Source organism: Lissotriton helveticus, chromosome 4_1, assembly GCF_964261635.1.
Source record: "Lissotriton helveticus chromosome 4_1, aLisHel1.1, whole genome shotgun sequence".
NCBI classification, from domain to species: domain Eukaryota; kingdom Metazoa; phylum Chordata; class Amphibia; order Caudata; family Salamandridae; genus Lissotriton; species Lissotriton helveticus.
The window spans coordinates 29136482-29163655 of record NC_136063.1 but is presented as its reverse complement, the minus strand read 5'-3'; the positions used below and the strand labels follow the sequence as shown (position 1 = coordinate 29163655).

Here is a 27174-nt window from a genome sequence, read left to right as displayed (position 1 = left end):
TTTAGTTTCTTTTGAACTCCAGGTAAGTTGCAGATCAAGTCCAATATTCTTGTTTGCAGTTAAGTGAATTATAGTAATTGGATTTCAGAACTCTCATCAACTGTTCCTTTTATAAACCCATAATGGGTAAATATGTAGGGCTGGGTTGCTAACTCTTCTACCAATATGAGTATGGCAAATATTCTTATTTTTCCTTTCAGGGCTGGGCGGCCAGACTGCTAATGGAAAGGTCCAGAGCTGTCAAGTGCCCAGATGTTGCCACTCAGCTTACTGGCACCAAAAAGGTGCAGCAAGAGTTGAGTCGACCAGGAGCCTTGGAGAGATTTCTGCCTGGAAATCCAGAAGCTGTAGCCCGAATACGGGCCACATTTGCAGGCCTTTACTCTCTGGATGAAGTAAGTCCAAATCTCCCACTCAACATGGATCCAATCAAAAAAGCTGGAGGGGACACTCTAACTGGCATAACAGTGCACAGTTCACCAAGGTGCATTATGAAAGTCTTTGCAGGATTCACCATTGTTGGCTCAGCCAGTGCTGTGTATCTCTAGACCTGTGATTAAGGTTGTGTATCCTTTTTCAGTAGAGAGTAATGCTATACCATACCTCTAGATTTGCACTCAGGTATTAATGTTCATGCCTAAGCTGTGTTCATGCACTTTGTATTTTCACTGGAATTAATTAGTACATCATTCACAAAGCAGAGGATGTGCAAAAAATACTGTTTTCAGACTCCACCTTTGTACATCAGGATTTGATTCTTCTTAGGAAGTATTCTCTCGCAGGAGAATGTTTTGGCTGTCGGCTTCCAGGGTTATGTTTAACCCTTTGCATGCTCGTAGGGACCCGCGGCACCGCCATACTCGTAACGGAACCATTCCATCACGAGCCACGGTGGTGCTGTGCTGGTGACGGAATGGTTCCGTCACGCACCAGCCGCCGCGCCTGCGCAGCATCAATTTCGCGCCTGCGCGGCGTGTTCTATTGAGCGGGCGGGCGAGACGGAACCATTCCGTCACCAGCAGAGCGCCCCCGAGGCTCGTGACGGAGTGGTTCCGTCACGAGTATGGCGGTGCCGCGGGTCCCTCCTCCCCCTAGCGCCGCGGCGGAATTACCGCCGCGGCCAAGGGGTTAAAGGCACTCACATCAATGAGGCCTTACCATGCAATGATGTCCTAGGTTGGCATACAGAAGGTATATTAATAGAACAAACTTGATATTTTGATCTGTTCAAAGTAAATTGCAAATGAAGTTAGAGTGCAAAGTTAATTGTCTTCTCTTCTTTTCTGTTTTATTTTCTTAAAGGGTGAAGAGGGCGATCAGAATGCTGCAATGGCCATCAAGAATCCAGAACAATTTGTGCTCAAACCTGAGCTCGAGGGAGGAGGTATATCAGCACTCCTTGATAGTGTATTTGTATTAAGAGTCACATGATTTCTGTCCAAAGTCCCTAAGAGACATGCACTAGAGGGACTCCCTAGTCTCCTGTACCTTTGCAATGGGATAAAATATCATATCCGATTGGTGCAGACAGAGCCCACTGGTTGAAATCCAAAACAGATTTATAGTATTCAGAAATCACAATGTTCTCATTGGCATCAGAGCCCTTTGCACATGAATATAACTTTATACAATAAACAGAGGTTGCCAGTAACACATTAAAATGGTAACATCGATGAAGCACGTTTCTACAGATCACAATATACGAGAGATAAAAATACCTTTGAGGAAATCTTGTTCTAGACTGTCTCGCCCATTTCTTTTGGCTAGACTTGACATAACCTGGTGAAGTACCTTTAGGAGCAAAGATTTATTTATAGATTGTACACATATCCAGGTGACGTTCCTGTACTGGTTCTGGAAACTACTTGTTGAGTGTATCTGTGTATCTTTTGCTTCTATTTTAAGGTGTATTTTGAAACAACAAGGGGACTCAATTAAGTAGAAAGGGACCTTGGGGATAATGCTATTCAAACAACAGTGGTCCCTTTAGGGAAAAATATACACAGTGAATAAATATAGACTCAATATAGCTACGACTGAGTCTATATTTATTCACTGTGTATATTTTTCCCTAAAGGGACCACTCTTGTTTGCATTCTATTTTAAGGGGAGCACCTTCCACCTAGCGCCGTTAAACTTAGATAGTGTTCATTTTTAGGTATCTCTTTTTATATGCCTAGTGCATCTTTTACTGCTCTTTTCCAAATCTCTGCACCTCTATTGTGGCTTTTTTCTAATCTTCTGCTCCATGCGGGCTCTGATTGCTTACGAGCCAGGACATTTTGGGTCTCCTGTTACGTGACCTTATTATGTTATATATATATATATATCTTTTCTCTGCTTTTTCTTTTTGTGACTCTTATGCTAGATATGTTTTGTTCAGGGGTTCTTCCCTTAGAGAGGTTGTCCCTAATTCCTGATTTTCTTCCATCATGCCACTCAGGTTGCCGTGTCGGGCAATCCGTTTAGATTTCTGGGAATTCAATATGTCCTATGGCTGAATCACGCAGTTTTGTGTTGCGTAGCATGACCTACTTATTTCTTTTTGTTTATATTAATTTAGGATCCTTAGTATTTTAGGATGCTCATACCGCCTCATTCAGACTCCAGACTAAGAAAGTAGCCTTTACTCCTAGAGTTGTAAGGTGTGTACTTCAAGATATTGGTGATGGATATTCCTTTCTGATTTTCACATGGTTGATGGATTATTAGGCATTTATTATTTCCTTTAGATATTATGTTTTCTTGTCTTCATTCTCTTCATTTATTTGGTCTGTTGAGTTTTATGTATTTGGTTGTGAATTTTGTCAATGTCTTGCTCAATGTGTGACCCTGATTTGTCTTGTTTTTAATCATTTTTTACTCCCTGTACTTTCTTTCCCCACAGTCTCTTAAACCCTGCTGTGCACACTGTACTATGTCGTATGTATATTTTCTGATGACCATCTTTGGGTCACGAATACTGATCAAAGCATGAGATGTGCGCCCTAACTAAGGAATCTCAATTATATTTTTGGGTACTTTCCGAAACGCGCGTCGGTGCTTTTTATGTCTGTGTGTGTTTTGTATTTTTGTGAATTGTATAATTCTGTCTTTTGTAATGTTTGATGTTTTTCACTTTTTGTAAATTAATGTATTTTCTGTATGTGTCTGATGTATTTGCTTCTTGGTTGTTGGGTATATAGTGTGTATTCTAATTTTTTGAATATTGTTAATTGTGGGCTGAATTGTGTGCTTTAAGTATATTTGCGCAAAGCTGACATGATTATAGCACAATAAGATAAATGTTCTCTATGAATGAAATTATTTATGTATTCTGTCTGACTGTTTAAGGAAAATGATAACATATTTAATAATGATAAATAAATAATAAAAAATCATTTGAGCTGTTCTGTGGGTGAACTTTTTAAGATTTTGGAGCTATTGCCCTTTGTTTAATTAAAGTGGGGTCATCTTTTGATGTTCTTTAATTTGCTTTTTTTCCGTGGATGGATGTTCCCCGAGAACTGGTTTTCTCAGGGTCCCTCTTCTGTTTCCGACGAGGCGGAAATGCCAGAAACCGGTCCCCGGTAGCTTGTTTCCTTCCCAGTATAAGAATTGGCTTGGTAGTTTGGTTTGCCCTGTTCCCATCATGCACTGGGACAGGAACAGACTAATTTGCATATAGCATATAGCCAAGTTCTGAGCTGGGATGGTGCAGTGAGCTAAAAAACGGTGATGGATCAAGCCCTGATCTTTGGACTGGGTAAGAGTGGTCTGCTTAATTCAGGCACTCTGTTCATCACCACCCCCTTTTCTGAATCATTTTGTCCACAATAAGCGTGGAAGGGTATACTCAGATGTGAGTCCCTTGCTCATTGCACCATCAGGATTCAAGCAAGCCGGGCCGACGAGGCTGAAATGCCAGAAACCGGTCCCCGGTAGCTTGTTTCCTTCCCAGTATAAGAATTGGCTTGGTAGTTTGGTTTGCCCTGTTCCCATCATGCACTGGGACAGGAACAGACTAATTTGCATATAGCCAAGTTCTGAGCTGGGATGGTGCAGTGAGCTAAAAAACGGTGATGGATCAAGCCCTGATCTTTGGACTGGGTAAGAGTGGTCTGCTTAATTCAGGCACTCTGTTCATCACCACCCCCTTTTCTGAATCATTTTGTCCACAATAAGCGTGGAAGGGTATACTCAGATGTGAGTCCCTTGCTCATTGCACCATCAGGATTCAAGCAAGCCGGGCCGACGAGGCTGAAATGCCAGAAACCGGTCCCCGGTAGCTTGTTTCCTTCCCAGTATAAGAATTGGCTTGGTAGTTTGGTTTGCCCTGTTCCCATCATGCACTGGGACAGGAACAGACTAATTTGCATATAGCCAAGTTCTGAGCTGGGATGGTGCAGTGAGCTAAAAAACGGTGATGGATCAAGCCCTGATCTTTGGACTGGGTAAGAGTGGTCTGCTTAATTCAGGCACTCTGTTCATCACCAACCCCTTTTCTGAATCATTTTGTCCACAATAAGCGTGGAAGGGTATACTCAGATGTGAGTCCCTTGCTCATTGCACCATCAGGATTCAAGCAAGCCGGGCCGACGAGGCTGAAATGCCAGAAACCGGTCCCCGGTAGCTTGTTTCCTTCCCAGTATAAGAATTGGCTTGGTAGTTTGGTTTGCCCTGTTCCCATCATGCACTGGGACAGGAACAGACTAATTTGCATATAGCCAAGTTCTGAGCTGGGATGGTGCAGTGAGCTAAAACACGGTGATGGATCAAGCCCTGATCTTTGGACTGGGTAAGAGTGGTCTGCTTAATTCAGGCACTCTGTTCATCACCACCCCCTTTTCTGAATCATTTTGTCCACAATAAGCGTGGAAGGGTATACTCAGATGTGAGTCCCTTGCTCATTGCACCATCAGGATTCAAGCAAGCCGGGCCGACGAGGCTGAAATGCCAGAAACCGGTCCCCGGTAGCTTGTTTCCTTCCCAGTATAAGAATTGGCTTGGTAGTTTGGTTTGCCCTGTTCCCATCATGCACTGGGACAGGAACAGACTAATTTGCATATAGCCAAGTTCTGAGCTGGGATGGTGCAGTGAGCTAAAAAACGGTGATGGATCAAGCCCTGATCTTTGGACTGGGTAAGAGTGGTCTGCTTAATTCAGGCACTCTGTTCATCACCACCCCCTTTTCTGAATCATTTTGTCCACAATAAGCGTGGAAGGGTATACTCAGATGTGAGTCCCTTGCTCATTGCACCATCAGGATTCAAGCAAGCCGGGCCGACGAGGCTGAAATGCCAGAAACCGGTCCCCGGTAGCTTGTTTCCTTCCCAGTATAAGAATTGGCTTGGTAGTTTGGTTTGCCCTGTTCCCATCATGCACTGGGACAGGAACAGACTAATTTGCACATAGCCAAGTTCTGAGCTGGGATGGTGCAGTGAGCTAAAAAACGGTGATGGATCAAGCCCTGATCTTTGGACTGGGTAAGAGTGGTCTGCTTAATTCAGGCACTCTGTTCATCACCACCCCCTTTTCTGAATCATTTTGTCCACAATAAGCGTGGAAGGGTATACTCAGATGTGAGTCCCTTGCTCATTGCACCATCAGGATTCAAGCAAGCCGGGCCGACGAGGCTGAAATGCCAGAAACCGGTCCCCGGTAGCTTGTTTCCTTCCCAGTATAAGAATTGTCTTGGTAGTTTGGTTTGCCCTGTTCCCATCATGCACTGGGACAGGAACAGACTAATTTGCATATAGCCAAGTTCTGAGCTGGGATGGTGCAGTGAGCTAAAAAACGGTGATGGATCAAGCCCTGATCTTTGGACTGGGTAAGAGTGGTCTGCTTAATTCAGGCACTCTGTTCATCACCACCCCCTTTTCTGAATCATTTTGTCCACAATAAGCGTGGAAGGGTATACTCAGATGTGAGTCCCTTGCTCATTGCACCATCAGGATTCAAGCAAGCCGGGCCGACGAGGCTGAAATGCCAGAAACCGGTCCCCGGTAGCTTGTTTCCTTCCCAGTATAAGAATTGGCTTGGTAGTTTGGTTTGCCCTGTTCCCATTATGCACTGGGACAGGAACAGACTAATTTGCATATAGCCAAGTTCTGAGCTGGGATGGTGCAGTGAGCTAAAAAACGGTGATGGATCAAGCCCTGATCTTTGGACTGGGTAAGAGTGGTCTGCTTAATTCAGGCACTCTGTTCATCACCAACCCCTTTTCTGAATCATTTTGTCCACAATAAGCGTGGAAGGGTATGCTCAGATGTGAGTCCCTTGATCATTGCACCATCAGGATTCAAGCAAGCCGGGCCGACGAGGCTGAAATGCCAGAAACCGGTCCCCGGTAGCTTGTTTCCTTCCCAGTATAAGAATTGGCTTGGTAGTTTGGTTTGCCCTGTTCCCATCATGCACTGGGACAGGAACAGACTAATTTGCATATAGCCAAGTTCTGAGCTGGGATGGTGCAGTGAGCTAAAAAACGGTGATGGATCATGCCCTGATCTTTGGACTGGGTAAGAGTGGTCTGCTTAATTCAGGCACTCTGTTCATCACCACCCCCTTTTCTGAATCAATTTGTCCACAATAAGCGTGGAAGGGTATACTCAGATGTGAGTCCCTTGCTCATTGCACCATCAGGATTCAAGCATGCCGGGCCGACGAGGCTGAAATGCCAGAAACCGGTCCCCGGTAGCTTGTTTCCTTCCCAGTATAAGAATTGGCTTGGTAGTTTGGTTTGCCCTGTTCCCATCATGCACTGGGACAGGAACAGACTAATTTGCATATAGCCAAGTTCTGAGCTGGGATGGTGCAGTGAGCTAAAAAACGGTGATGGATCAAGCCCTGATCTTTGGACTGGGTAAGAGTGGTCTGCTTAATTCAGGCACTCTGTTCATCACCACCCCCTTTTCTGAATCATTTTGTCCACAATAAGCGTGGAAGGGTATACTCAGATGTGAGTCCCTTGCTCATTGCACCATCAGGATTCAAGCAAGCCGGGCCGACGAGGCTGAAATGCCAGAAACCGGTCCCCGGTAGCTTGTTTCCTTCCCAGTATAAGAATTGGCTTGGTAGTTTGGTTTGCCCTGTTCCCATCATGCACTGGGACAGGAACAGACTAATTTGCATATAGCCAAGTTCTGAGCTGGGATGGTGCAGTGAGCTAAAAAACGGTGATGGATCAAGCCCTGATCTTTGGACTGGGTAAGAGTGGTCTGCTTAATTCAGGCACTCTGTTCATCACCACCCCCTTTTCTGAATCATTTTGTCCACAATAAGCGTGGAAGGGTATACTCAGATGTGAGTCCCTTGCTCATTGCACCATCAGGATTCAAGCAAGCCGGGCCGACGAGGCTGAAATGCCAGAAACCGGTCCCCGGTAGCTTGTTTCCTTCCCAGTATAAGAATTGGCTTGGTAGTTTGGTTTGCCCTGTTCCCATCATGCACTGGGACAGGAACAGACTAATTTGCATATAGCCAAGTTCTGAGCTGGGATGGTGCAGTGAGCTAAAAAACGGTGATGGATCAAGCCCTGATCTTTGGACTGGGTAAGAGTGGTCTGCTTAATTCAGGCACTCTGTTCATCACCACCCCCTTTTCTGAATCATTGCTAACATTGGTCACTTGGTACAGTTCAACAAGTATGACCTGCTCAGGAGCCACAAGGTCATGTGTCACCATGGTGACCCTTACACCTGTGTCCCTGTAGGCCTAAGCCTCCTTTCCAATTATCAAAGGCTGCTGTCTGCATTTACCCAGATTACTGGGACTCACAAAGGAGGACATATCCATGCCTCCATCACAGATCAGTGCAGCCTGAGTTTGAACTCTGACTAGGCCAGAGTCCATCTCAGAACCCAGGGTTAACCCTACTACACCCTTATTCTGAGCACCACCATTTGGAGCTGAACTAGGGAAAACAGTTGCCTTAGGGGCAATGGTGGCTGGAGTTGAGTCTTTGGAGCTATTACAATCTCTAGTCCAATAGTGTTTCTGTTTACAGATTTTACACCATGGTTTCTTTTGGAATTTTCCTTTGGATGATTGGGATTCCCCACCAGATGCAGATTTTTGGGGACCTTGAGAATACTTCTGGTCTTTACCCTTTTCCCGACCCTTATCAGAGTTTTTTAAAATGTGCTTCTTCTGGTCACCACCTTGGTTCTGTACCTTCTGCTTCACCCTGGTTCTGACCCATTTGTCTGTCTTCTTTCCCAATTCTTGGGGAGAGGTCAGATCAGAGTCCACCAGGTGCTGATGCAACAGTTGATGTTGATAATTATTAAGGATCTGGTCACTCATAATTAAGTTGTACAATCCTGTAAAATCACAAACCTTACTGCCAAGTAACCAGCCTTCCAGAGCCTTAGTAGCACAATCAACAAAGTCAACCCAGTCCTGAGTCTGAGTCTTTTGGGTATCTCTGAACTTTATCCTGTATTGTTCAGTGGATAGGCCAAACCCGTTAATCAGAGCACTCTTCAGAACTGTATAATAATTTCCTTTCAAAATACTTTATTCTGCTTTATGAATAAAACTATAAAAGTTAAACAACACCATAAAACAATTTATAAAATACAGTTCATATCTTAAAAGTAATAAGAAATCTGATTACAGTACGACAGGGTTAAAATATATGCATCTGACACATGATTGTGGAGGATAAACGGGGCCAAACAAACATTGTACAAGATACAGACACAGAAGTTAAAACGTGATAAAGCATAAAGTGACTATCAATTCTCCATAGATATTCTAGATCGCAAAGCAGACTTTAAAAACCCACTACAAATGGAATACAGTCTGGTTTCTGCAATTGGAGGTAAAATAGAGCAGGGCGGACCTGAATAAAGTTCAGCTTCTTTAAAAGAGGAATTAAAGAATATCTACGAGGAACAATGTAAAAGGTACAAAAACACAAAGTGCAGCAAATACTGTGGAGACACTCCGTCGCAGCCACAGGGTGCTAGCACCTGTCCCCGGCAGCTCCCCTTTGGAACCGCTAAAAGCAAATGAAAATAATCCAAACGAAACCTGATCAATAAAAAACGCTCATCTATCTTTCTCTCTTCTTCTGGGAGGATTCCCTCCTAAGAGACGAGACAGATGTCCCTATAGATTTGTCAGAATGGGTAGATTCCTGTGAAGGAGATCTTGGCCTTCTAGGCACACATTCACCTCTTCCTGGAGGAACCGAGAGAGTGCCTTCTTGGCCTTTTTCCTCATTTCCAAGGGGAGCTGCTTCTTCCAGGTCAAGGTCATTGTCACCTTCCTGGTCAGCCTCAGAGTCCTGGTCCTGGTGGTTTTCACCACTGGGCCTTTCCTCCTCTGCTGCTCTACCCCCGCTGCCTACCCCATTAGGCCCTGAAGTCTTTCTAAGATCATCCAGCAGTAGTACCTCCTTGAGGCGTTGGGTGTTGGCACTTTTGCCTGTATTCAATTTCCTCATAGTACACAATGCTCTCAATTCTAAGAATGGGAATGTGTCATACTAGTATGCCTGTACTATACTGAAATCTGGCAGGGACCCACTGGTTCCTGGCCTTGAAGACATCACTAGTGTGGTGTGGTGTGGTGTGGTGTGTACACCTACCTACTCTAGTGTGGCCTACTAAACTCTTGAGTTGGAGAAAGGGTGTGCTAAGCCCTTGACCCACAACTCTAAGTTCAGTAGAATTACTGCAGTTTAAGCCTGTATTATATGTACCTTGGGTACCTTTGGTGGTTTTCAGATAGTTAAACACTTGAGATTATCTGGTAAAAGAAAGGCAAGCTTGAATCCCAACTGCTGCACACCAATGTGAGAAGTTGACCTGGCATATGCTGTCCACTAGTTTTAGTGGGCACCATGTACCAGTCCAAACAACGCCTTAGAGAACAGGTTCCGAAGGCTGCAGACGGGCCCTGCTCATGCATGGGCACCCGCTCACACAAAACCAAGCACCTTGCCTTCAGGATTGATAAGGCCTGCCATAGGGGTGACTGATAGGTTTCTATGTGTAGTGATTTAAGGTAGATATAGGTAACCTATTGTTAGAAAGGCGACCCGGGGGAGGCAGAAGATGTCTGACTGACCACCCCTAGGTCCACCCCTCCGTTGAGAAGTAGCCGAGCGTTATCGAGAGGCCTCCTGAATGAGGGCCCTCTCCTAGGATCGTACAGCAGAGTAATCACAGCACTACAAACGGACACCACACAGGAGGTCAAGCTCTCAAGCTTTTATAAGTAATAATGGTTGCGGGTTCTTGGCAGTATATACAGCTGGATCGAGGGATCCGTAAAGTCTCGGACAAGGAGGGTAAGGTAGCGGGACAGTCTTACTCTGGGCGGAGGAGGGGATACCCTACGCACAGCTCTCAATCCTCGAGCTGGGGGGTTCCGAGAGGTTCGAGCCGCCGCGGCGCCAGCAGGCTAACAGGATGATTCAGCAAGGTAGGCCGCGGCGGCGCCAGCAGGCTCTCAGATGGTTCAGCAAGGTAGGCCGCGGCAGCACCAGCAGGCTCTCGGATCGTTCAGCAAGGTAGGCCGCGGCAGCGCCAGCAGGCTCTCAGATGGTTCAGCAAGGTAGGCTGCGGCAGCGCCAGCAGGCTCTCGGATCGCTCAGCAAGGTAGGCCGCGGCAGCGCCAGCAGGCTCTCGGATGGTTCAGCAAGGTAGGCCGCGGCAGCGCCAGCAGGCTCTCGGATGGTTCAGCAAGGTAGGCCGCGGCAGCGCCAGCAGGCTCTCGGATGGTTCAGCAAGGTAGGCCGCGGCAGCGCCAGCAGGCTCTCGGATCGTTCAGCAAGGTAGGCCGCGGCAGCGCCAGCAGGCTCTCCAGAGGGTTCCGGTTACAGGAAGGATGAGTTCGTCTGGTGTCGGCCGTGACAGCGTCGGCAGGGCTTCCAGTCCAGGATACAACTGGCGTCCTACTCCGGGGCTGGCCCAGATATAGGACGGAGGTCCTTTGATGTCCGGACCCTCGCGCCTGGGGCCAGAGGGGCCGGGATGATGGTGTCCAGACACCCAGCAGGGGGGTTGAGCCAGCGCCCAGGGAGGCCGGAGGGTGATCGATACCAGGCGTCCGGGGACGGCTGGAGGGCCATCGAAACTCCTCTCCCTCTGGGATCTGTCGAGTGGCCACTCGACCACCTGGGTGGATCTTGGTGCCTCGATGTCTGGGCTTCGCTGGGGCCGGGGCTGGGGCCGAGGCCACGTGGTCGTGACGTGGTGGGCCCAAGATGGAGTCGGGCACGGCCTCGTGCTTCGGTCGTGATGGGCCTACGCTGGGGTCAGGCCGATGATGGGGATCCGGGATGGTAGCCGGATGTGTGGTGTTGGGGCGTGCAGGGTCGGGCAGAAGGGGCCGCCCGAGGTCCGGAGGAGGGCTGATGTCGTCCTGGGCCCGCCATGCGGGAGGGGTAGGACCACGCCATGAGGCCGGGTCCAACACCTATAACTTAGTAAGGGGTGCTAGCACCACCATACCCAGGCTGCAGTAGCAGCCCTGAGGTGTCATTTGGGAAGGCTTCCCAGGAGTGGCATAATACATGCTTCAGCCCCTGATAGGCCAACGGGGTATCTACGCCGTTAGTACCTAGTGCGCCATATACTAGGGACTCACAAGGGTACCCCAGTAACCAAACTGGAGTATACCTATAGTACATGGAATCAATATAGAGAGAAAGCAGCTAGGATGGGGTCCTGGATAGCAGGGCCCCAGACAGACTAAAGTTGAAAAACCAGTGAAACATCAGCAAAAAGTGGGGGTAACCATAATAAGCAGATCCTACTCTCTTTCAGTAACACAAGTACAGCTACAATATTCTGTGCACTATACATGCAGAACTCTAACCAGCTACATACTATTGATACACTCTTCTAAATACACAGTTAGTACCCATACAGTCTAGGAAACTTCCTGTCAGTCCCATGCACTTCTCCAATCACCCATCCAGCACTATCTACTTATCCTATCACTCCGCCAATACCTAAGCACTTATACATTCACCATGCACGCTGTGTTCAGCACTGTAATTATTCCAGTTACTAGTCATGTACTTACAGAATGGCCTAGCCACTAACACAAGCACGGCTACAATATTATGTGCACTATCCTTGCAGACCTCTAACCACCTACATACTATTGATGCACTCTTTTATCTCCTTATCCTATCACTCTGCCAATATCTAAGCACTTATAATTTCCCATAGTTAGACTTGGCCTTCTTTGCAGGGTCATCCTTGAACTGTTTGCCTTCCTCTGTTTTTTTTCCTGACCTGTTGTTGTCTGTTTTATGAATCTGGGCACTTTACCTCTACTGATCAGTGCTAAAGTGCATGTGATCTACCTATTGTAAATTGATGTATGGATTAGTGACTACATGATTGGCTGGTTTGGTTTACTTGTCAGACCCTAGTACAGTGCACTGTATGTGCCCAGGGCTGGTAAATCAAATGCTGCTGGTGGGCTTGCAGCACTGGTTGTGCCACCCACAGAAGCAGACTGGAAAGTGTGTCTCAGGTCTGCCATTGCAGAGCCTGTATGCAGTCTGGTACTACCATGTTGACTGGGCAAGTGCACCCTCTTGACAGTCCCTAAACCTTCCCTTTTCTATATATTAGTCACCCCTATGGTAGGCCCAAGGGCAGGGTGCTTTGTAGGTAAAAGGTAGGACATGTCCTGATTTGTGTACCATGTCCTAATAGTGAACTACTGCCATTTTCGTTTTTCACTTTTGCAAGGCTACCTGTTCCCCATAGGCAAGTATGGGCAGATTGATTATTACATCTTATAATCCTAACTGACTCAGGGAACTAGGTAGAAAGGCGAATTTAGTATGCCTGAACTCAGAATAATAAAATACATCTTTTAGTGAAGTTGGTTTTAACATTCTGTGTTTGAAAATACCACTTTTAGAAACTGGGTGTTTTCTTGTCTAACTATCCAAGCTTGCCTCTGCTAGGTTGTGTATTCCTTGTATGGAGTTTGAGTGACAGGGGCTGTGGGATTCCAGGAGACAGGGTGAGTCAGCACAGGGCTGAATAGAGAGATCTGCATGTAGATGGGTGGGAGGAGTTGCCACTGGTAACTGAATAGGGCTGTGCCTTCCTTCCACAATGCTGGATCCACCTCCTGTGGTGTGTCTGATGTCCCTGGCCTACACTGTGAAAGGAAAGTAGGAGTCTTATCAACAAAGTGCTCCAGGACTGACCAGAACTGGTTAAGACTAGGAAAATGCCTCTCTGCCTGCATAGAACAAAGAGAAAATGAGTATAAAAGATGAGACCCAGACCCCAGAACTTTAGATCACTTTTGGGAAACAAGAAGAAACCTTTGCTGAGGAAAGGAACCAGAGGAACTGAGGAAGCGACTATCCCTAAGCTGAGTGCTGTCTGGCGGATTGACATGCAGTTGTTGCCTGACTGCCAAAGAAAGGAGAAAGGAACTTTGTGCTACTTTCATTCAACTTGTGAAGTATCTCCAAGGGCTTAAGATAAAGCTTGCCTCCTGCTGAAGTCTCAGGGACAACAGACTTCACCCACCAGCTACCCAAGAGTTCTTTGGAAGTGCCTGCAGTTGTGCTGGCTTTTCTGAGGGACTGCATGTTGCAAGGAGCTTGAAGCATGACTCACGAAGAAGAGTGTCGTCGAACTGCCGCTGTCACTTCACAACGCGAAAGCGCCTTGCATCGCCGGAGAAGAGGGTCGATGTCACACCAGATGCTGCCACATCATTGATGAAGCGTGTTGCAGCCGCAGCGCCTGTCGTCGCATCTCTGGGAAAGCGTGTCGCTGCTGCAGCTGTTGAATCTTTGCCAAAGCGCCTCACATCGCCAGAGAAGAGGATCAATGTCGCATCAGATGCTGCTGCATCACCGGGAAGCGTGTCACAGGGCCTGTCGCATTTTACATCTTAAGAGAACTAAGCTAATTCTACCATTTTTAAAGTACAGTATTGTGGATTTTTGTCATTTGTGGTATTGTGTTAAGTATATATAAAATTACTTATTTTATACTACAACTTGTGTGGTGTCCATCCGTAGTGTTGTCACTGGGTTACTGTATGTGTTCACAAATGTTTTACACACTGCCTCTGGGATAAGCCTGTCTGCTCGTGCGAAGCTACCAAGGTGGTGAGCAGGGGTTATTTGAGGAATGTACCTCCTTACCCTGACTAGACACAAGGGCCCCTATTTGGTCAAAGGTACCTACCTTGGAGAAGTGTGGCTCAATGGTTAGAGCGGCAGACCCTGATGCAGAGGTCTGGCCCGGGACCAGGGTTCAATTCCCGTCTCGGCAGGTCTTGAGCTCACTTTCCTCGGACCTGATTTCTCGCCTCGGTGCCTATTCTAATCATGGGTCCCACTCTGCAACTCTGGGCAATAGCTTGCTTAATCTCCACAACGGCCCCAAAAGCGCTGGGATGCCTGGCTGCACCTGGGGGGTGCCCAGGAGTGGACTTTTCCCAGGGAAGCCAGGAAGGGTTCCTAAGCAGTATACGGACAGCGCCGGGACACCTCCGGTGGAGGTAGCTGTGCGCTTTACAAATTCCGACATTTACCTCTGCCAACGAGAGACCCCCAAATCTAACATTGGTGGTCGGCGGTGAAAATTTGTACTTGCATTTATGACTCATATACTGTGATTGGTGAACACTACTAGTGAGTGCAGACTAAACACAACCACATACTAATTTTTGTTGTTTCCCTTTGGAATTTGGTTGTTGGAACTCTAGTTGGTTGTTGCACATGTTGGACCTTGTCAAAATGGAAGTCAACTTTTCTCAACTGTACATCTACAAGATAGGGGAACTTAAAGTATTTTGCAAGGAGAGGAGCTGCCTGTGAAGAGAAATCCACAAGGCAGGATCTTGAGGCAGCCCTGTAAAGCTATGAGGTGCTATGCTGGGAAGCAACACTAGCAGATGACTGAGAAGGAATCTCAGGGGGAGGATCCCCAGCCAGAATACCAAGAGGGTAGAGGCCCCGAGGAGGAAACATTTTGGGAAAGATTGACTCAAGAAGAGAGTAATCAGATTCGTGCTTGTGACTGGAGGCTGAGGCAGCTAGACCGGGAGTGCGTGGAGTTGGAGCGAGCCTTAGCTGAAAAGAAAAAGTGGGTAGCTCGGGAAGTGAGCTTTGCTGAGTTGGAGGTGGAATCCAGCTCAAATGGTGGCAGCAGATGTGGCCCCTGACTTGAAGGAGGGGGTTAAGTTACACCAGGAGGTTCAAGGACAGGAAGTAGCTCCAGTGGTGCGCAGTGTCCCTGAAGTGAATGGGGAAAGTGACGTAGGGTTTCATGGTCCTAGTGGTGGGAGGGACACTCTACTGACTCTAGATGAGAGGTGCAGGGAGAGGGGTTCCTCCAAGGTTGAAGTCCTGGTATGCGAGTGTGAAGACTGCCCAGAAGAGTGTGGGTTGAGTGACAGAGACAGTCAGATACTGTCTTGCCAATCTTAGGAGAGTGTTGTGGAGTACGTGTGCGTGGCTCTGGATGGAGAGGTGAAGGATAGTTTGGTTAACCCTTGCAGGGGTCTGTGTTATCCAATCGCAGGAGAGCATGTTGTAAGTCCCTGTTTTTCAGAGCTATGCCCAAACCTGTTGGAGAGTGAAATCTCTGACCCAGGGAGCTCACATGGGAGGCAGATCTTTTTGTGGATTCCAGAGGGTCTGGAGAGGCATTGGGGAGTGATCCTAAGAGGATTAGTACAGGTATCTTCCAACCCAGAGTGATGGAAGAGGTTCAGAGTAGCCCAGCTAGGTCCGGTTGTATTGGGAGGGGCGTAGGGGCTCACGTCCTGTCTCAGTGGGGACAGAATGAGTGTGGGGCTGCGTGTCCCAAGGTGCCCGAAACCCAGTCTCAGAGCCTGGATGGCTCTTTAAGGGCACACCAGGTGGGGAGCCTAGGCTGTCCTGATTGGCCACCCATTGAAGGGGATCCCCTAGTGTCTGGTGAACTAGGAGTGACTGTAAGCAGGACTGTTGTATAACATTTTAGGACCCTATTGTAATTTTCCTGATTCATGCCCTTATATAGGTATAAATCACCATATCCTTATATAGGCATAGAAATCATAACCATATTTAGACATAACTCATGCAGTCCAAATACGGCAGGGCTACTTCCACTAGTTCTGAAAATCTACAACGATTTCTTGAAAAAGTCGGCTTCAGCAGCTAGGGACTTACCCTTGCCTGAATACTGACTTATCCAAGAACTCATGGAGTTTTCAAAGAACAGAGACTCTTTAATGACTTTATTATGTCCACCTTTACGTCAAACACAGTACCTTCAAGGTATAAATATGCCCATACTTGCCATAGCAAACACACGGTGGTTTGGAGCAGCTCGTCTATCTACTTGCCCGACGTGTCCTGCTACTGCAAGTGCCGAAGGAAGCGGACCCTCCAGCAGACGCACTGAGCAACCATATGAGCTGGCCAGAATAATAGAAAAATCTTATGAAGAATTAGGAAGAGATGGTTTGGGAGGGAAACCATTAAAACCTGAACTAACAGAAAATCCTGAAAACGTTTTTATTAAAAATACTCTCACTACTCCTAAAAAGAAGTGGGAAAATACTATACAAACACTTCGTAAAGAGAAGCGTTCTCAATCCAGAGGTAGGTCTCCTCAAAAGGAGCCCTCTGAAAAGAGGTATAACCTCAGAAACAGGGATAATTTGAGAAAACCTGATAGATATCAAGATACTGATACACGTTCCTCTCGTACCTATCAGACTTCCTCGCAGAAATCCAAAAGAAGAGTGCGATCAGAACATAAGGAAGAACGCGTGAAGTCCAAAGATGATCAACACATTCCGAAAAATAAGAAAACTCAATTCACCAAAAAGAAGGTAGCAAGTCTTAAAATCAGACATGCCGTGGATCTTGAGGACACAACTCAATAATGGGGAGTGGGCCCAGACAATGCTGGGCAGCGCAGCAGAGGTTACCATAGCTCGCATGATCCTGAAGGATCATCTGGAGACAGTGGACCTGAATGAATGCATTCACATTGAAACTGCAGATACCAGGGTTAGCGTACCGCCTAAGTTATATGAAGTAACACTCCGAATAGAGGGGGATATAACTAGGAAAATAAAAGCGCTCTTTTGGGAAAAACTATCTAAGGGTTATGACATCCTTCTGGCTGAAAAAGACTGGCCACCTGAATTAGTCAGGGAGTGCCCACATGGCAAAGAGATCATTATGCCAGCCTTCTTAAATCATATTCCTATTCATAAAAAATACACCTATGCCAGAAAATGGGCTGTGGCCCAGGCTCCAGCATTGTATACAAATCATGTGAGATGGGATGAGGATTCTCCTCACCATAAGATCCAGTTAAAAAATCAACCAACTGCTCAGAAGCAGTATCCAGTTAAACAGGAATCTAAAAAACAGGTCAGGGAGATCCTAGATCAACTTGAATACCAAGGGGTGTTTGAAACATACACCTCATCCATGAACGACGTTTGTTTCCTGTCTCCAAACCAGACAATACATATCGTCTAGTTTTGGACTACAGACTTTAAAATTCCTGTTGCAAAAAGTTTGCTGTACAAAATGCACATAGTGCAGCACTGATGAATAACATTGTGCGCAAAAAAATATAAAACCACATTAGATATTTCAAATGGTTTCTTCTGTCAAAACATTGCACCTGAAAGCAGGTACTTGACCGATTTCTCAATAATGGGGACACAACAACACTTTTGTCCCCCCCCCAGGGATTCAAGAATAGTCCAGGGTTATTTTCAGCCAGAGTAACAGAGTTACTACACACGTATGATGATGAGGCATTATCGTATGTCGATGACATCTATCTTAAAGATGATGATTTAGACAGGCACTTGAACAGGGTGAACACCATAATACTTGGATTCGTCTCTGAAGGGTACAAATTCAATAAAAAAAAAAAAATCAAGAATTGTCCACCTCAACGTCCTATTCCTAGGATACGAACATTGAAGTGAAGGCAAAAGCCTGACAGCAAACTTTCTAGAAAAATGTGCACTGCTCCAGCCTCCAAAACCGCTGAAAAACTTACAGTCAGTTCTAGGATTCCTGAATTTCTGAAGAACTTACATTCTAAATTACGCAGAAAGGGTTAAACCTCTCTACGAATTAATAAAACCTGATTTCAAACCTACTAATTGGACTCAAAAACGCACAGAAATTTTGCGTTCAGTGCAAACAGACATGTTGGCAACAACACACTTACAGACACCCGTAGTTGAACGCAACCTTGTAATCCGAATCATCCCAGGGAGATGCAGATTCACATACCTAACCTTTAATGAAGGTAAAAAGGTACCAATAGCTTACAAATCACACTTGTACACACAAGCTGAAATGAAATTCACTTCAACAGAAAAAATTCTGACAGCAGTTCAGACTGCGGTTTCAAAAGAGAGCCCTCGCACAGGGTAAACGGATTAAAGATGTTACTCCTGTACCTGCCTCAGAGGCAGTGACAAAAGCAAGCATTCCGAATGCAAACGCTCTACATCCCAGATGGATACAATGGGTTAATTCTCTTGCTGCAACAGACGTTGAATACGTTTTTGACCCTTACGTGAAGACACAAGAATTTCTCCAATACAAACAAGAATGTCCTCTGCCCACTGAAATTCTGCCTCTAGAAAATTACGGCTGTATAATATATACAGACGGATCAGCACAGTCCGCAATTGGGGGTAAACAAGCTTACAGTGCTGAGTGCGTGATTGTTAAAGGTTGCTGGCGCGATGGTATATTCAGACCTATGGTAACAAAAACTCAATCCCTAGGAGACTGTACAGCTCAGCGAGCTGAACTACAGGCTTTCAAGATGGCGCTGGAAAATACCGATCGTGAATTCCCCACACTCGTAGTGTGCGATTCGTATTATGCGTCCAGTCTTATAATGAATATCTGCAGAACTGGGTTAAAAATGGTTTTAAAGACGTAAAAGGTGGCACAATCAAGCATAAAATGCTTTGGGAACAATTAGTTCTTTTACAGAAAGAACTACAAAAGACTCACATGATGAATACACTGAGTCATCAGCGTGATGGCATTCACGTTGAAGGGAATTCAATGGCTGATGAAGCTGCAAAGGCAGCTGTGCAAACGGCTTCCTTAGCTGCAATCACTCGTTCAGAAACAAAAATAGACGGTGAAACCATGCTCGCTGTCAATGCCACATGCAAAGGCAGCGGAGCTACGTTACCTCTAAACTATCCACTCGAATATACTTACATAATTGATGCAAACTCTGTTCCTTTTACTCGAATCCCTGGAGTGGGGGATAGGGTAATACCAAACAGGAAGCGGAGAGGTGCTTTGATACAAGAAGCACATATGGGAGAGGGTCTGATACATCAAGGGATCTCTAAATTTCTACAAGAATTACCAGAGATGTACTGGTGGCCAGGGATGAAAGCCCACATTTACGAATTCGGAATTAATTGCGATGACTGTTACAGAGATCACAGCTTGGAGCGCTACCAGATTCCTGACTACAGTGTAGCCAGCCCGGTACAGACACCATTGTTAAATAGCATCAGACTATCCACGCTCAGACGTCCCGATGGACAAAAGCGGTCCCGAAAGTATTAGGACAGGATTCATTTGGATGTGGCCTCAGCGCACAGCTGACGCCCGAACTGTTATAAAGGACTTTGCGAGTCTTTATCGGCACATACGCAATCGGCATGCTACATTCTGACCAGGGCCCTGCTTTTAGCTCTTGAATTTACAAGGAGGCCATGGCCAGCTTGGGCGTTGCATTGCTGTTTTCGAGTCCATTCCATCCTGAGGGAGATTTGGTTGTGGAAAGAAAAAAACGTGACATAAAGCAATCTATAACAGCTAGGGTATTAGGTTCAGGTGACGGGTGGGTCAAACATCTAAGTGTCCAACGTAGTCTTAATAACCTGGCAAGAAATTCTCTGGGTGGAATCACTCCATATGAAATCCTTTTTGGTACTAGAATGATGGTTGAAGACCTCGATCGTCATACTTCAGTGGTGGAACAAAAACCCTTTGATATCAAAGATTGTTTGGCTGTTTTACAGGACTTAAATTAAACAAAAAGAAGTCTAAGCAACACCATACAAAAGCCAACGACCACTGAAGAAAAAACACCTGTCCCAGCAAGACCTGTCTGGATTCCAAAGATTTGGGGAGCCAGTCAGAGAGAAAATAGCGGATAAGAAGGAATTTGGGCCTTCATACAGAAAACCAGTACCTGTACGTACTAGCAATCCACGGATCAAGAACAGTGCTACTGCCAACCCTTGCTGGAAGAAAAGAGAACCAGTCTGTATCAATTGACCTGGTAAAACCACATCATGTGGCCAATAATTAGTAGTAGGCCCAGTGGACTGCCAAGATGTAGCAGACGACCAAATCTTGCTACTATCCAAGAGGTTCAAACTGAAAGACTCATCACCTTTGAAGAATCTGCAGTGAGAAAAGAAGGACTATGCAACAAAGCCTTGAAACTTTTGCCTCTTGAAACCCAAATAGCAGTTCGTCAAGAAACTCCCATCTACAATGATGTAGCATCTGACGATACTAACATGTCAAGGGAAGAAGCAGCTCCAACGATTTCAAATAATCCGGATGCGATACCAACAATTGACAGGACTGCCTCTGGCTATTTCATCAACTTCGATACCTTTTCTGAGGATCCCAGTGAACCTGAAGCTATGCCAACAAACAAAACATTCAAGGAACAACGAACAGAACTTTTTCAACAGCTTGCAAATACATATCTGGTTTCACCATGGGTTGAATTTTGGATTGGGTTAGGCATACTTTTTCTCCTATTATGGCTCATTCTTGTTCTAAGTTTGAGAAAACGGATAGATGGAAAATATAGTAAAATGGACACAGCAAGTAAGAACATCAACTTGCTCCTGAAGCCACACAAATCATCTCATCGTGAACAACAAGACCTGTCATCAGTAAACATCACAGCAGTTCCCCTACCTGGTGGAATAGTATGGGATAGAACTAATTATGACATTTATGGCCCTGTCGAGCTGCTGAAGATTCCACACCAATTTAAGGTTTCCGTGAGTGATTCTGTTTCACCAAGTACATTTTCTGATGATTGGGACTTTGAAACTGTTAATAACACGATGGCAGACTTAGAAATGTCAGCAAAAGTTACAAAACATGATTACTTAGAAGGTTCATAAAATTATGAAGAAATGAATTGTTTTAATCATTTTGGTCATCATTATTTGCACAAATCTGCAAACCCTAGAAATGTTTTAACTTAAAATTAATGGGAACATTGTCCAACACCTCCAAAAGATACCTCTAAAACATTCTATGGAACATTTCCATGCTTTACAGGTTATAATGTCACAAACCCAGAAAGCTTTTACTTTAAAAATATTATTAGGACAGGCATGAAAAGTATGTTGTCAAATACTAAAAAAAATTATTCTGCGGCCTTTTATGCCTAATTGTCCACATTAGGCTTTGACTTTTGGAAAGACAACATTGAGACAAACACTGTTTGGGGCACAAAAGACTGGCAGGTACAAGGTTTAGAAGCATTATTCAGAGCCTGCATCATCCCAGAACAAATACTGTTCTTAAATGAAACTGTTCAACAGAAATCTTGTCTTGGCCTGGCTAAGATAAAAGATTTAAACAAACCGTCTATACCTAAGCCCACACATGATAGTAATAGAACTACAGATGAGGAGGTAGACGTAAATTACATTTTATAACAAAACAGAACTAATCCTGATTGGAAAAAATGGTTAATCTGGCCCACAGACACGAATAACTGTCAAGATAGATTCCGGAACAAGACACAAGGGTTTACAGTAACTCGGCCAGATCCAAGATATATCCAGAGACAATATCCAGGTATAATAACAATTTACAGTGTAGGAAAACGGTGCGTTGAATGGCTACAAAAATGCACACTCCCAGAAATAAAGCAACACTTAACTTTACCTAAAGATGGCGTTGATTTACGAGAATTCTTACTTGGACCTCTCAAACCACGTCATAAACGTTTCATATACGCCGGTATTTACGTTGCTTACAGTGAAGCATGGAAAGTCACGCAAATGGAAACTGCAGAACGAATACGAGAAATTGATCATATTAATTAAGAGAAAGCTCTCTTTGTGGTTGACAATGGGTTAAGAATGTATTCTTTGACCAGCATTGTATCCTCTGCCATTTACATAATGGAACAGGACTTGCTAATGTACCAACATGGCCAGTCTCAATTACGTTCTATAATGCTGCTAGGCTGGCCGTTACAAAACCTTTGTTCTGGCTATGTGCCTTGGCATCTCATCAACACCACGTCATTGTTTACTGTATTTAACCGATAAACAAATCTCTTTGGCACAGAGGGGAGCAGACTATACGGTGCTGAGCATAGAAAAACTGGAGAGATTACCATTAACTGTTTCTGAGAAACCATCCGTTGAATGGATAATACATGGCACCTTCTCGATACCAGTGACGATTTTCCAGTTTCAGTATTGCTTAAAACACATACCAGCAGGCCTGTATGAAAGGTTGGGTAAAGAGTACATGAAGTTGACCTGGGATTTACCATACACACACAAATGTTGGAGTGGGGAAAAGGAGGTATTTCTTAGTGGTAAAAACTGTAAAACCACATTAAGCGGTACACTTCTGTGTCAAGGCATTAATTTACATGGAGTCTGTGAGGGTTCTTCAAACAACTTATGCCACCTGCAGGGTTCCCCGGCAGCAATGATAGATCCAATTTTTAGGCAGCTTTCCAATGGAAGCTACATAATGCTGAATGATCACAGCTGTTGTGGAAGGATGCCAGGGACTGCCTATCTGGTGTCAGCCAGGGTCACTTGTTGTATGCAAGTATTATTTCCAAAAACTAAGACAGACGGGGAGTCACCACTATGGCCTTCACTGAACATCTCTTCTATACGAATTGACACTTTAAGCAGAATGAAAGCCATTCTTTTAAAAAAAAACGGTGCCACTGACCTCGTCCAGAGAGACGTATGATCTGCAAGTTGCAAGGTCCTCTGCTGAGATACATGCATAATTATCAACAAACTGCCCCATACATTTTGCAGAAATGTTAGGTCGGATCTTAAACATGTCTGATACCAGTGGCATCGCACATGTATTTAAGACAGTTTTTTCGGGACTGTTAGTACCCTTTGAAGCAGTCCTGGGCATTTTTCCTAACTTTGTGCACTCTGTGTTTGGCTGCCTGCCTCTCATCTTGGGACTCATAGCAGGAATACTATTTTTATTCCTCCTGCTCCGGTATTACAAGTCCGGCCACCAGCGATACCCAAATTGCCATGAAGAATGCTCTTCTGGCCATGCAGTATCTTGAAATCATAACACAGATCCTTGGCTTGGCTCGTTTGAGAGATCTGAATACCACATGGTTCCTGTCATTCAGACCAATCTGGCAAGATTGCATCTTACCTGTTCTACGATGCCTGCTTTGTGGAGAGGAATGCGTGTTAGATATCTGTCTAACACTTCCATCGGCAATGCCAATGGATGTTGACGCATTACTGGGTCCGGTAACAGCTCATGTATTGTGTTGCACCCAAAAGCTACCAATCCTGATGATGGCATTCATTGAGATCTCACCAGCAATTCCAGCTGTAGGTGTGATACGCAGACCAACAGGCACACAGGTACCATCAACTGCGAACATTGCTAATGCGACTGACGGCGATGTTTCACATCTGTGCACAATTGACCTTCTTAATGAAGTGGTTCAACTTTCATCTACTGTGGTAGACTATTTCTTTGCCAGCCGTGACGACTTAATGTTTTCTCCTGACACCGAGAATAACTTTTGAAGTTAGCACATGGCGTTCATTGAAACTCTGAAATCCGACCTTCACTTTTTTCAGAACAAAATCTTCTAACTTTGGAACTCTAGTTATCCACGATTTGATTTGACTTTTTCCAAAACAGAATGAACTTTGGCACAAAGCAATCTGCTTAAAGTAGAACTATTCTTAGAGAACAAGAATTCTTTAAATACTTCCTAGAAACAATATTGACCTAATCGGCAAACAAAACAGTTGATATATTGTGCTATGGGATGGTCTCGACTTTGTTTCTGTATTTAGAGCCATTTCATAAATGTAATTTTCATGATTCATTCTGCCAGCATTGCCAATATCATACTATATGCTTGAAATTAAATCGTTGCTTTTAAATGCGTTCAGTACAAATGCTCATTTTTGTGTGCAACCATTTTAAAAATGCATTTTATATGTATTTTTGGGTGGGATTGTAAACACATGCTATAGATCATATGTTTTAGTGCTTGAACTTAGTTGAACATGATAACGTGGAGTGGGTGTTGTATAACATTTTAGGACCCTATTGTAATTTTCCCGATTCATGCCCTTATATAGGTTTACATCACCATATCCTTATATAGGCATAGAAATCATAACCATATTTAGACATAGCTCATGCAGTCCAAATACGGCAGGGCTACTTCCACTAGTTCCTAAAATCTACAACGATTTCTTGGAAAAATCAGCTTCGGCAGCTAGGGACTTCCCCTTGCCCAAATACTGACTTGTCCAAGAATTTATGAGGTTTTCAAAGAACTGAGACTTTTTAATGACGTTGTCCACCTTTACGTCAAACTCAGTACCTTCAAGGTATAAATATGCTCACACTTGCCATAGCAAACACACGGTGGTTTGGAGCAGCTTGACTATCTACTTGCCCGACGAGCCCTGCTACTGCAAGTGCCGAAGGAAGCCGACCCTCCAGCAGACGCACTGAGAGAGGTGCTGTCTTTTCTCCTGCCGAGAAATCCAGATCCAGTGTTTCCAAGCTACCCTTGCGGGTTGTTGGGAAATCGAGTCCTGAGCTTGACCTTCTTCATTCTAAATCAAGGTACGGAGCTGATTAGACCCTAAGCGAAATCTTGGATAGATTCTTGGCACAGAATACTAAATTTATGCTACGCCTCTTACTTCTTCCCTTGTACTAAGCTTAGGTTAGGTACATCGGGGTAGGCGTATTTTAGAAGCACCAGTTAAGTACTTTTTAGCCTCTGTTATTTATGTATGTATTTATCTATAATTTAGGAACCATACAATGCTCTTACAGTATTATTTTATTCTACTCTTTTTACTGTATGCATTATATTTTGCAACCAGTTTTACAATTGTAGCAGTTCATTTATTATGCTTGAGAAAGAAGACTGTTCAATTAATCCTTTTATTGAACACGCCCGTCTACCTGTTTCTCTGCACCTCTGGTGAAACGAAGCATGCACGATTGACTGAGTAAAATATCTATCTATTGTTTCCACGACTCTGAAGATCAGTTTTATCTTGGGGAAACAAAGTTGTCATGTTTATGCGGTTGTCAGAAAATAAATCCCTTTTGTAAACTCAAGAAAGTTTTTAGTGACCTCTGAACTAGCTGGCACTTACAATTAAGTTTAATATATTCAATAGCGACCTAGTAGACATAAGTCCTACGTCACATCTAAAGGATATTTTATTCCAATGCGCAGAGCCTATGGGAATATAGGAACTACACTACAGGACTCCATCAGTTCTGGTGTCTGGCAGTGCCACTCCTAAGTGGAGGGTGCAGAAGTCCAAATTGAGGGGTGAGAGGAGGAAAGAGTCCCCAGTGGAAGAACCAGTGGGTCAGGGGCCAGCCAAAACGGCTGAGTCACAGGTGAATGACCATGGTGACCCAACTTCTGTCCTGGGGGATCTTCACATGCTGTCAGATGGACAGGGGTTGGCCGATCTGCGCAAGGCAGACTGTCACACGACACATGAGTTATGTGTCACCATCTGGGGCAAATGTGCTCCCAATGAAGTCCTGGTGCGCCTGGAATGTGTTCAACTGCAGGGGTTGGTCCCTGGGTTAGGAAGCCAGGTTCAGGTGTTGTCTGGCCTGGTGGGTGGGTCCACTGTAAACAGTGTCCTGACCGGTTGGTCTTCTAGTGGTACCACTCCTGATGGGAGGGTGCAGTACTCTGGACGGGGGTGCAGAGGGAGGGAGACCTTGCCTCTGACCTGGGTTCAACTGGAGGGTTTAGACTCTAGGTTGGAGGGCCAGGTTCAGGGCATCCCCCTGACCTGGAAGCTCAGTTGCAGGATAGAACCCCTGAACTAGTGGGTGAATTGGGCAGGACACCTGCTACAGGCATCCTGACAATACTGGAAGGGGGTACCACACCAAGTGGGAGGGTGCAGAGCCCCAAGGAGGAGGACCAGGTGTGGGAGAGCCCACCCTAGTTTCTTGGTAAGCCCCCAGGTTCAGGCCCGGGGTAGGTGGGTCAGTGTCAAGATGTCATCCCTGACCTGACAGGAGGGAGAGTGGACAAAGGGTGCCAAGCACCTGGGGCTACTGCCCCCGCTCTCTGATGCCAAAGAGGTTTGAGAGCCCTGAGAGGCCTAAGGCTACTGTCAGTGGCCACTGTGGCTTGCTGTCTGTTTGGACACACCTGAGAGCAAGCTAAGGTTAGGTGCTGCACAGATGGTGTCCACAGGTGAGGAGAAGTGTTCCCCATGGGTTATCATGGTGGGCCCTGAGAGTATGGACAGAGGGATCCACAAAGGTTCAGATTGGCGTAGAACTGGAATATACCCCAGATGTTTTATCGCCCAAAGCAGAGAAGCCCATCAGGGTAGTGCTTGGTCTCCTCTGCAGTTTGGGTGGAAGGGGGTTGTGTTGGACTTGGCCCTTTTTGCAGGGTCATCCCTAAACTTTTTGCCTTCCTCCTGTATTTTGTATGACCTGTTGTTGGCTGTTTTATTACTCTGGGCTCTTTACCACTGCTGATCAGTGCTAATGTGCATATGCTCTCCCCATTGTAAATTTATGTATGGATTAGTGACTCCATGATTGGCTGGTTTGGTTTACTTGTTAGACCCCAGTGCAGTGCACTGCGTGTTCCCAGGGCTTGTAAATCAAATGCTGCTGATGGGCTTGCAGCACTGGTTGTGCCACCCAAAGGAGCAGCCTTTAAAGTGTGTCTAAGGTCTGCCATTGCAGAACCTGTGCGCCGTCTGGTACTGTCATGTTGACTGAGCAAGTGCACCCACTTGCCAGTCCCTAAACATTCCCTTTTCTATATATTAGTCACCCCTATGGTAGGCCCAAGGGCAGGGTGCTTTGTAGGTAAAAGATAGGGCATGTCCTGATGTGTGTAGCATGTCCTAATAGTGAACTAC

The 27174-nt window shown here is 45.4% G+C and overlaps 1 protein-coding gene across 1 annotated transcript in view; it reads left to right on the top strand.

The window, feature by feature from the left end:
* Positions 1-27174, top strand: part of LOC144828297 (glutathione synthetase-like) — a 560445-nt gene that overhangs the window by 346575 nt on the left and 186696 nt on the right. The window contains exons 10-11 of the mRNA XM_078686380.1: positions 201-395; positions 1303-1384. Coding sequence (XP_078542506.1) covers positions 201-395; positions 1303-1384 — 277 coding nt within the window. The remainder of the gene's footprint in view (positions 1-200; positions 396-1302; positions 1385-27174) is intronic.